At 38.6% G+C, this 12,191-nt stretch overlaps 1 protein-coding gene across 1 annotated transcript; it reads right to left on the bottom strand.

Annotated features, from left to right (window-relative positions):
* Positions 1–391: 391 nt before the first annotated feature.
* Positions 392–1,405, bottom strand: LOC117468982 (trace amine-associated receptor 13c-like). The gene has a single exon (XM_034113372.1). It carries the CDS (start codon positions 1,403–1,405, stop codon positions 392–394), a length of 1,014 nt encoding a protein of 337 aa, XP_033969263.1.
* Between the last annotated feature and the right edge of the window lie 10,786 nt (positions 1,406–12,191).

The following is a 12,191-nucleotide window of genomic DNA, read 5'->3' as shown; positions in this document are numbered from 1 at the left end:
TTAGTTATTCAAATTTACATAAAAACAATAAAGTTCCTTATGTGGTAAATGTACCTTCGTTAGGGATCATAAACTGTTGGTCTTTCTTAAATGCAGGAATTGTTTTTTTACATCGTGGCATTTACAGATTGAAATATTTTGACTTAATTGTACTTTTTACAATCATAATCACTATAAAGACGAATGCTCACCAAAAACCTGTCACAGGAAAATAAGGCATAGCGCTGTAGTACATTTCACACTTCCATTGGCTGAGCAAGAGAGATCAGTGGCAGGGAAAAAAGGATAAGCCTCCATGCATCTTTCATCTTTCATCTAGCTTTGGTTTTATCAACTGCGTCCAAACCTGCTCTTAATGCAATAATTTCCATAAAAATACTCACCACTACTTTCATAAATGTGTAAGTACATTTATGGTTGAAGAATGGGGGTTAAGTATTTTCAGATTGACAATAAGATAAAAGCACTTCTTAAACCAAGGATAAAAAAAGGCATAGATTATTGGATTTAAGGTTGAGTTGAAGTAACCCAACCAAACAAAAGCCTCGAAGAGAGCAGCAGGTGTGTTAAAGCCAGTGAAGGCATCGATTATTGTGTTAGTAAAAAACGGCATCCAACAAAAGATAAAGGCACCAAGCACAATACCCAGAGTCTTTGCAGCCTTATGCTCAGACTGTTTAACCAACCCTCTGTCGTTTGAACAATTGCCCATATCTCCAATCTTTCTGACATGCTCTTTTGCCACGATAAATATTTTAGTGTACAGACAAACCATAACAGTGCAGGGAAAGAAAAATGTAGTTACACAGTCCAGGATTCCCCAAAGGGGGTTAAAGAAAAGGTTACAACTGCCGAGGCACTTTATTGATTCCATATACTCCTCTAACCCTACTACGTTAACCTTTGAGTAAATTTGTCCATAAGAGAAGACGGCAGCCAACGCCCAGCTTACACATACCATAATCCACGCCACTGACATGGTGATATTCCTAGAATAATGCAGAGGATTACATATTGCTTGTTGCCTGTCCACCGCAATACAAACGAGGTGGAATATAGAGACAGATGTAAGAAACATATCAAAACTTGAGTGAAACATACAGAAATCATCCCCGTAAAACCAGCAGCCATGAATGGTCCGAATGGTGCTGAAGGGCATCACAGCGACACCCACAAGAAGGTCCGAAAGAGCAAGAGATAAAACAAGCACATTGGTGGGATTATGCAACTGCTTGAAATGAGCTATTGATACCATGACAATAAAGTTCCCTAAAATGGTAACCAGCATACATGAAACAAACAACAAGTAAAGGGCGACTTTGGTCCCCGCATTGAACTGATCCGTAACACACGAGGCATTAGAGCCCGGAAAACAGAACTGCTCCTGAGAAAGGCCAAACGTCATGATGGAACCAAAGATGTGATGCAGAGCCTCAACAGAGACACACATATCTGTGTTAGGGTTGATGGTTGTCTTAACCATACAAAAAAACAACTGCATCGACAACGTCTTCCAGTGTGACGTCCTGGGCCATCCAATCAGAGAGGGTTTCATCAATGTATGACAAACAGCCTATCACACAATATTTTGTGTTTTAGAAAGACTGACAAACAAACAGTTATGTCATTTTTAAACTGAGTAAAGAACATTTTGTAAAGACATACGCTGCAATTGACATGTACTTGTGTTGAAAAGTGATGGGGTCATCAGAGGTCAGAAGATTTTAAATGGTCTTCAACATATACACTTTTAGGCAGTGTAATTGGGGGATCAAAGTCAGGTTAGAGTAGATAAATACCAAAATGGGGCTATAAAACTGATGAGTACATGCGTATTAATTATTTTGGGGCGCAAGCTTTTAAAAAGATATTTGACAAATTATACTTTTGGACCAAATCAGCCTTCTCAAAAGGTGAAGGGGACATGTCCCCAGTGTAAATGACACATATGGAAAAATTGAACTATTGCAGTCAAAATATATTAGGTACAAAACTAAATGAATGAATACATGTTTTGAGCCATATTACTTGAGCTTTAGACCAAACAATTACGATGGGGGGCAATAGCGATATACTATTAGCTCTTGAATTTGAGTTTTTAAGCATTTTTTGCTACAATTGAAGCACCAGGCTTCCGGGGGTATACCATGAATAGTGGTTAAACAAGCGGTTTAACACGTGTACACTTTTGAAGGCTATATCTGTTATGTTCATTGAAAAAGTTGTTTTTCAAGACATTTCTTGCATTTAAATAACTGTTTCGAAGTGTTCCAGTCAGGCTTTCGACCGCACAACAGTACTGAGACTGCTCTTGTTAAAGGTCCCATGACATGGCCATTTCTACTGATCATAATTCGATTGTTGAGGTCTACTACAATAGATTCACATTGTTCAATGTTCCAAAATCACATTGATTTCTCATACAGCATCTCTGTATCAGTGTTAATTTTGGCAGCTGTTTTTGATTTAGTCTTAGTCTTAGTCTTTAGACGAAAATGGTTATTAGTTTTAGTCACATTTTAGTCATTTCTATCCTTCATAGTTTTAGTCTAGTTTTAGTCGACGAAAACTCAAAACGTTTTAGTCGAGTTTTAGTCGACGAAAACTCAAAACGTTTTAGTCTATGAAAAATTACATTTTAGTCAACTTTTAGTCAAAATGTTTTCTCTCTTTAAACCAATTCAGTTAGGCAAATACAGGTTTCTGACATTGTAATCAAGGTGACAGCATCAAGTGTTGAAATTCGTAAAGCAACATTTCACTCTCTTAACACTTTACTTGTGTAATATCTAGGGATGGGTATCGTTAAGGTTTTCTACGGTACTACTAGTCTTATCAATACTGCTTATCGATCCGGTACTTTAACGGCATTCTTGTATTTACTTTTTGTTATTTTTTTAAAGGAAAAAACTAACAAATTGTTAACCGAATTAATTGCTTTATTTAAATGTGAAATAAATGAAATATATATAATTATTTTTAAATATTGTACTATACTTGAGTAAAATGTTGAGGTACTTGTACTTTACTGGAGTATTTAAATGTTATGCTACTGTGTACTTCTACTCCACTACAGTTCATAGTTAAATGGTGTACTTCTACTCCACTACATGTATTTAATACCTTTAGTTACTTTACAGATGTGGATGAATGATGTGAAATATAATCAAGTGTTAAATCAGACTTTAGTTCCACCTGGAGTAAATTCACAAGCTACCCTGCAGTATACAAAGTCATTCAAACTAGCTGCACCTTTACCAGCTTTAAGAACACTTTCATGATCAATCATTATAAAACATATCATATATATTATTCTGAAATGGACCAATCTGCACAATGACTACTTTTACTGTCGCTACTTTAAATATATTTTGATGATCATACTTTGACTTGAGGAACTCTTTCTACACTATGGTATTTTTTTACTTAGCTACAAGATCTTAGTACTTCTCCCACCTCTGCACACCTGATGTGATAACGTTACTCGTAATTGGGGCAACAGAGCTACGAGTTAAGGAAGTCGAAAATTGTGCATTTCTCCGACTGAATATGACGCCTTTTGGCCGGCTGTTTGGACAGACTACTCTACTCGTGTCAACGCGAAAACATGGCAAACGAGCTTTGTCCACATCGAGACTTGTCGAGTGTCTCTATACTCTCTGAACGCTCCGTCCCCAGCAGATCTCTGTGTGCCGCTGCAGCGTGTCTGTTATGCCCCGCCCCCGCACACAGAGAGGAGATCGCTCTTCTGGAGTGAAGAGAGCGGAAATAATGATATTGCAAGTTAGAAATGTAAGATGCATTTTGACAGACAAGACGGGCAATTGGGGGGAAATACCCTGCATTTTTAATGTCCGATAGTCCACCATTAACACCTTAGTCCCGTCTCGTCTCGTCAACGAAAACTAAATATACATTTCGTCAAATTTTCGTTATCAAGAATCTATTTTTAGCTCGTCATCGTCTCGTCTTAGTCATGTAAAAAAGGTCGTTGACGAACATTTTTCGTCATAGTTTTCGTTGACGAAATTAACACTGCTCTGTATAATATGTGTATTCACTCTCTGTCCTAAACGGCTTGTTGGAGCTCCTGACCCCCCCTCCCTATGAGCAGGGGCGGATCTACCGGGGTGGCAACTGCCACCCTAAACAATAGCCTTGCCACCCCAGCTGCCACCCCAGTTGGCAGCTTTGTTTTGAAATAAAAGTTGTGGCTCATCGGACCTTTATGAGAGAAAATCTCTAATGTCCGAGTGCAAGTGAATGCAGCACAAGACGCGAGCCTTGTAACCCCTCCCCCGGCCCTGGCACGAGCATGGAAATGTGATTGGCGGCGATTTCATTTGAACGGGACGGCGCAAAACGAGAAGCATTCGGACCCAGGCAAGCAGATGGAAGGAATGAGGTATTTGCGGTCTACAATGACAGAGAAGAGACTGTCAAGTTTGTCTGTACTCAGCATTGAATCAAAACGCACTAAAGCTTTGGATCTTAATACGTTTGTGAGGCGTTTTGCTGAACAACATGGTAATCACCGCATTCAGCTGTAATAGGCATGCCAACTTGATAGTCTGCTCACGGATGACTCGATGAGCATAAAAAACTGTTAAGATGATGACCTTACGTGTGTACATATATTTTTTTCTTTGTGGGGGTCTGCCCCCAAAAAACAGTTTTAAGTCCTGAGAAAGTCAAATAAGACGGTGTGTAAAACTACACTGCCCAGCCAAAAAAAAGTAACCACTTTGATTTAACTAGGCCAGTAGGTAAGGAATTTCCACTGGATAATAACTGCAGCGATGTATATGTTTTAGCTGAATACACGTTTTTTAACCCTAACTGATGCAGTTAGTCACTTCTTTAATGTTTGTTCTTTCTGATGTAAAGTCAAGGGTGTAACTGTTTGCACTAAAGTCGTGGGGCGCTGAACTGTTCTTTTGATTCTTTTGAATTTTGATATATGATAGTAAATAATTATCTTTCAAATTTGAAGGAGGGTGAGCAAGCATCTTGAGGAACATTCATCATTAACTCCTCCAAAAAATATGGTTTATTTAATAATAGATGAATATGTGAATCATAACACTGATTGACAGCTGATAGGAATGATATGATTGTTAATATTATCATATTAATTCAGACAAACATCGATAAGACAGTTAATTCATGTACTTATTGCAGCAGTCTGCATAGATTTGGTACCCCTGCTGGTCTAAGAGTGAAACAAACTCATTCAGTTATTCAGTTAAAATTCATTAAATTATGTCTGCCGCCTTATATATCTCTAATAAAGGCTTTACTGATGTGCCACAATAATGTCACCTAATGTTATTGAGTTAAAATATCAATATTGTGGCTTTCCAAGTTAACATTGATTGATATGACTACGATTAAATCGGCATATACTTCTGCCAGGGGATGCCACCCCTCAAATTCTCCTGCCACCCTCTTGCCACCCCATGAATATTTTTCTAGATCCGCCCCTGCCTATGAGCCCACTGTGCTCTGATTGGTCAGCTCGCCCACTATGTTCTGATTAGTCAACCACCGTTACAGTGGAACATCAGTGTTTATGTGTTACAATGGCGTTTGTTAGCAACCAGAAAATGACACCAGTAATGACAAACAGATGAGAATGCTGCGTGGGGTCTGGGTGCCGTGTTGGCGGGACGTTGCGGGGCTCGCTGCTCCGCCCTTTGAGGCTCGAGGAGCGGACAGTGTGAGCTGGATTACTGGTGTCGTTTCCTGGTTGCTGCGTGGGGTCTGCGAGACAGTGAGACACCGCAGAACTCAGCCTGAGCACTGATCATGTGTGTGTGCGGAGCTGCGGCTGAGAAAAGATAAGGCTGAGTGAGTGACACACACACACTCACTCAGCCTTATCTTTTCCCGTAATGTCACTATGACCGTTACGTCACTATGACCAGGAAGAAAAAAATGGAAAAAGAAAAATCTCCAACAAGGCGTTCTGGTGCAGCATAGACAGGTCTTTTCTGTGTTAGAGTTGTACTCGCTACAGCAGTGCTTCTCAAACCTTTTTCAATAATGTACCCCTTTTGAAAAAGAAATGTAGCCAAGTACCCCTGATCAGCGCAAAAACTATTTATTAGGGAAAACACGCCTATATAAAGAGGTACAGTACAGCGCTGCACCATCAGTGTCTGATTTATTTTTACAACAACCTTGTAACTGAGAAACACTTAAATGCTACATTTCAAATGTTTACAATCCATCACTAAATTCATGGCAAACCAATTTTAACATCATGCAATAACACTAAGACGACATTAGTTGCATTGAACTGATCTTTTTAATAAGTTATACTTACAATTTAGTGAGAAACATGGGCTTGTGCTTCACGAGGATCTTTGTCATTCTCGGTGACAGGGAGGCAAACTGCAGTTATTACACTTTGCGTTTTGAAATGTCTAACTCTGTTAATATAAAACCCACACTGCTCAAACTTTGTTACTTTTCCTGAAATTGGTATATTTATTTATTTTTGGGCGCGGGGAATGAAGAGAAAAAATAAATATATGAGCATTTTATGAGCATGGGATTTTGACCCCTCATATAAACATAGCCTATGCATAATGCTGCGCTATACTTTGCTGCCACATGCCGTTGCCAAGCAACGCTTATTGTTTAGGTCCTTTGATAAGCAGGCAGTCATATCATTAACTAGAACTAGCTAGATCTGATAGATTTATTTGGACATGTAGCAGCTTATTTAGGACAGTTTGAAACGTGAGGGTCGTGGTCGGCCCGTGAACGGCCCGTGAAAGGCCAGTGATGAAGAGCCTGCCCCCAGTCTGACTTGAGACCGCCCCCGTGATAAATACATTTAATTATTGTGAAGCCAGCTGCAATGGATCATTGATCCACCAGGGGGTGCAGTGGGGTTCCACACTGGAGCTCATGTGAAATCAACTTTGATACAGTAAGCTGGATGTACAGTATGTCTGGTACTACTGTATAGCGGATCTTTGTTAAGATCCATATGTCACGGATAGGATCATAGTCTGTGCTAAATAAGACATGTAATCATTTACAAAACATCACCATGTTGTTATTTAACAAAATAATGTTGTTTAGTCGAAAAAAACGAACGAGAGGAAATGCAGCCGGCTCTCGATTTTTAATCCTAATTTAATCATCATCTTCACCACGATCATTTATGTTTATGTTCGCCGAATTGACATTAAATCACTGACAAATATGAATATTCTGTATTCAACTTCATTAAAACGTTATTAACGTGCCTAAACTCAGTAATTCACTAAAAATATTTATATTTTAATGGAGCCTTGTCAGGCAGATCAGGATCCCGACGCGTAGCGGAGGGATCTTGATCCCTGGCTGTTATTTTTCCCCACAATGACCAAGTCGCTGCAAATTATGCTTGTTACATGGCCACATTCTCAACAAAGTAACGACATGACTCCCAATATTAATTGAAATGCTTTTATGGATTTAGAAAATGTTTTTATTGATTTAAAAAATAGTTGTATGTATTGATTTAAATTGACATGCATCCGCTAAGAAAAATAGTCCGTTGTTACCGTTTTTTAAACAGTCTGAATGCTGTGTGTTTACACACCTAATGGCCCATCAGCCACAGCTCTCTCCCCCCCCCCTGATCTTTCTTCTCCAGCAGTTAAGTTAACTGTAGGTTACTCTGAGTGACAAGCTTACAGTTAGTGAAGTAACACTTTTTTTGTGTGAGTCACGACCTGGCTGTTTCATTCAAACATAATGCTCCAAATGCTACTGTTTCCACTCGGACTTCAATACAGCTACACCATTGTTTGGTTTCCATGGTAGCGCGTCTCTTTATATATACAGTCTATGCTCTTTAGTAGCGTGCACTCCTTTCCTGTAAATTACAGGTCCAGCTGCTGCATGAGACAGACACTGAAAAGTATTATCATCTGAAATTAATTAATTAATTATGTTATTAGTATTAAATACATATAAGTATTTTTACAGCTTGTATTTAGAAATACTCTGTTGTAATTATTGATGCATACATGTGTTCATCCATTCAATGTGGCATCTGCTATAATGGGGTTAATGTATGATATTACTTAATAATACAATACACTATATAATATATGTGACCCGCTCTATCGAAATCAGTCGGAAGTCGCAACGGCTCATTTCAAAATAAACGTGGATTTGCGTAAAAAACTATTTTTTCGGGGTTTGGGTGTTTTGTTTGATTTTAAATAAACAAAGTCTTGGCTTTCAGAATATTAAACTTGTTTCGGCAAATTTAGATGATAAATACAACTATGAAGCTTGTAACGGCATAATTACAAGCGAAGAACGGAGTAATTTAACGTTACAGCAGGCATAACAACAGCCGGTGTTTATTTTATTATTATATATAGTCGTTATTCATTTGTTTTAAAGCTCAATAAGGAAGATTTAAACTTTAACACACGTTGACCGGCGAAAAACTCTGCCCGGTTCCCTCGGCCCCCACCATGTTGAATAAACAGAAGGCTGCTTTTGTGGAGGAAGTTACAGCGCTACGTACAGGCTCGGCATATGTACTGCAGCTTTTTCCAGCGGTATCCATAAATCTCTTAATTTTGGCCTCAAAGTGCACCAGATTGATGCATTTAACTTCAATATAAAGAAAAACATCTTCTGTTGTGACAACAATAACATTATAAATAGTAACATAGCTGAACATGGTATTGCACATTTAGCTTTCAGTGTTACTGACCTGAGATGTTTTTATTACATGAATTAAGGTGACTGAGGCTTTTTAACATAGACTTTTCAGTGTCCCACATTTTGCACAGAACTGTCCCACATTAGGAAATGCAGATTGTCTGAGACAACTTGGCACTAAGAGTAGGCTACTGATATGTCTACCATTTCTTTTATGAGTGTAATATCTGCATTTTCTATTTTGGTTTGATTAGGACACATCCTGGGGATTGTGTTTACAAACATTTACCATACCGTTCACCATCCCCCACCCCCCTACTGTATGTTGATTTTTGACTTTGTTTGCCTACATGTAAATGGGTGGCATTTAGTACCTACCCCCCTCTGAGTGAATACCTGTTGACTTCACATCTTGTCACAAACTTTTTGGAAGACAAGACTGACCCAAGATACCTTGGTTTGAATTGGAGAAGGGCAATGGTTATCGATGGTGCTTTTAAAGCCTATTGTATACTAACTGTGTGATTTATATTGCTTTTCAAATGCATATAGGCCCCCCATTTACACTGCTCTTCCCGTCAAGAATATGAATAGAACTTAGATAGATCGCTTCACATTGAGGGGAAGAGGCATTTTCCCATTGGTCCCAGTCCAGTTGGTTCTTTTCACCATTCTCCCATATGTCACAAATGGCGTTATGAAAATATTAGCAGCATAGATCTCAGGGCGATGCTGTCCCTTAAAAAAGCTGTCCTGATAAAAATGTTCCTCTCGCTCTGAGGAAACTGCCCTGGTGGGTTCATCAGGTGTGGCCGCCGACCCTGGAGTGACCACTGGCACTGGAATGACCGGTGGCAATGGTGTTTTTATTTATTTATTCATTTATTTAACAGGGACAGTGCACATTAATGAACATTTCTGTAAATGTGCCAGAGTTAGCCAAGAGGCTATTTTTCATCTGTAGTTAGTTAGATTTTAAAAGTCAATCTAAAACACATTTCATTTTAAACAAGTAAATACAATACATTTAAAACATGCAACATACATTATTGGGATACTTAAATAAAACAATTTAAAATACAGAACATTAAAACAAAACAAATAAAACAAAACAAAAGAACATGTTAAAACATGTTAAAACACAGGCAGTGAGTAGGTTGTAAGGAGCAGAAGATTGGGTCACTGTTGGCAGAGCGTCTCCCCATCCCATTCAAATTCAAATTCTTGACTGAAAGAGCCTACAGTACATGTAAATGGTTAGCATTGCCTATATGCATTTGAAAATAATTAGTACCCCCCTCTGAGTGACTACGTGTTGAGTTCACATCTTGACTTTAATTCCTGATTTTTGGAAGACAAGACTGACCCAAGATACCTGTACATAGTGGAAAGTGAAATTGACATTGTTTTTTTTGACCTTTCAGATGTTGTTGTATAGCCTCTGGAGCAGAAATGAAAGAGTTTTAAAAATGTTTACGTTTTGGTAAGTTTTTAGGGAAATGTTGTAATATTGCAACGTTGGCCTTAGGTGGGAGCAGAATTTCTGTATTTCTACTCACATTGTCTGAATAAATATTGAACAACTAAGGGTTAATTTGCAGGATTGATTGCTTACTTAGCCCTATATCAGTATATAGCATGAATAATAATCACACATCAGTCATATTTGTTATGAATTATCATTTATTAAATAGTAAGTCGCTTTGGATAAAAGCGTCAGCTAAATGCAATTTATGAAAGCCTCACTCAGGATTTTTTTACCAAGTGTTTTTATTGCTCTTGGGGCATTAAAAACAAGATTTTAACTTTAGTTTTTTATACAATATCTGCATTTTCTCTTTTGAAAAACTAAGTCTTAGTTTGGCCATAGTTATTTAATATATAAAGACTATATATTATTGAATTACAAGATTAGATATACTTTATTTGATCTAAAATATTGATGTGTTCAAATGCTCTTCTAAACAAAACTGAAAGTCCATGACAAGTTGTCTTCCTGTTTTTGTGAATGAAGCGCCATCTCCTGGTTAAATCCTGAAATTGAAAATCTGGCAACGCCCTCTTGGAAAATAGTGGGAGGGCTTAACATTCCCAGATACTGGTCTTTGGCAGGTCTTAGGCAGGTAGCTGGAAGGTAGCAGGCAGGAAGCTGTAAGCTGGAGTCTGAAATAAGCTGCTCCATCTGTAAACGCGAGTGAAGTATAACCGGACGCGAGAGAGGGATCAGAGATCAGATCAGCTGCTGCTGACGGAGAACACGCAGCTCTTCCGGATCACAGCTCCGCCCGCTGTGACGGACCGTTGAGCGGCGCAAAAATACACTAAGCACACTTAGCTAGTTTATCTACTCTGGAACTAGCCAAACTAGTTATAAATATTTATTCTTTACTGTCGGGTCACTTATTACAGGTTCAGCGACCTGCACGAGACTGACGGGCTGTCAGGAGAGGGAGAGGAAAATATTTTCCCCATTTTATTATCCAGAATCACTGTAAACTTTTGAATAAAGTAGTTAATCTACTATTAGTAGTTTGTTTAAATGCATTACTTATTTTTATTTTTTTCATTAACAAAAAATAAATCTCACGTACCCCCTGCAGTACTCCAACGTACCCCTAGGGGTCCACTGCGCTACAGGGTGTACTTTTAGGGTTTGTGACTTTGCAGACCGTTTACATGCATAAAAAGCTACATAACACACAAGGGGACGTGTAATAACCGGAAAAGCATGTCATGGGGCTTTTAAGGTCTTCAATGACATCCACTAAAACACAGACAGTGGCAGAATCTCGGTTTTAGTATTATTATCTCTTAGTGCTGCATTTGACACTGTTGACCACAACATATTACTAGACCGACTGGAAAACTTGATCGGACTTTGGGAAACAGTTCTGAATTTGTTTGAATCCTACTTAAAGGACAGAAAAAACGTTGTTTCTATAGGTAACTATACATCTGAGTTGACAAATATGACATGTGGGGTTCCTCAAGTCTCCATCTTGGCGCCTCTTCTCTTTATCATCTACATGCTACCACTGTCTCAGATGATGAAAAACAACATAATAAGATACCATAGCTCTGCAGATGACACACCCATTTACATAACCATTTCACCAGGAGACTATGCTCCAATGAGGGAGGCTGTGGCTCAGTGGATAGTGTGCTGGACTTCGAATCAGGAGATAGCAAGTTTGAGTCCCACTGCAGTCAGCATGTCGTTGTGTCCCTGGGCAAGACACTTCAACCCAAATTGCTCCTGTGGGGATTGTCCACAGTACTGAATGTATGTAAGTCGCTTTGGATAAAAGTAACATGTAATGTAATTCAAACTCAAAATAAATGACTGGATGTGTCAGAACTTTCGTCAAATAAACAAAGATAAAACTGAGGTAATTGTTTTGGAGCCTTGGAGGAACTAATAAAAGTCAGTGCTGAGCTTCAGTCAACAATGTTCACAACAACAAATAAAGACAGAAATCTGGGTGTAGTCATGGACTCTGACCTTAATT

The sequence above is a fragment of the Trematomus bernacchii genome, unplaced genomic scaffold, assembly GCF_902827165.1.
Source record: "Trematomus bernacchii unplaced genomic scaffold, fTreBer1.1, whole genome shotgun sequence".
Classification (NCBI taxonomy): domain Eukaryota; kingdom Metazoa; phylum Chordata; class Actinopteri; order Perciformes; family Nototheniidae; genus Trematomus; species Trematomus bernacchii.
Note: the sequence above shows the minus strand (reverse complement) of the source record. Positions and strands in the feature narration are given on the sequence as shown.

Excerpts from the sequence above, each read along its gene's own strand:
- LOC117468982 (XM_034113372.1), bottom strand. The coding sequence starts at position 1,405 with ATGACGTTTGGCCTTTCTCAGGAGCAGTTCTGTTTTCCGGGCTCTAAT.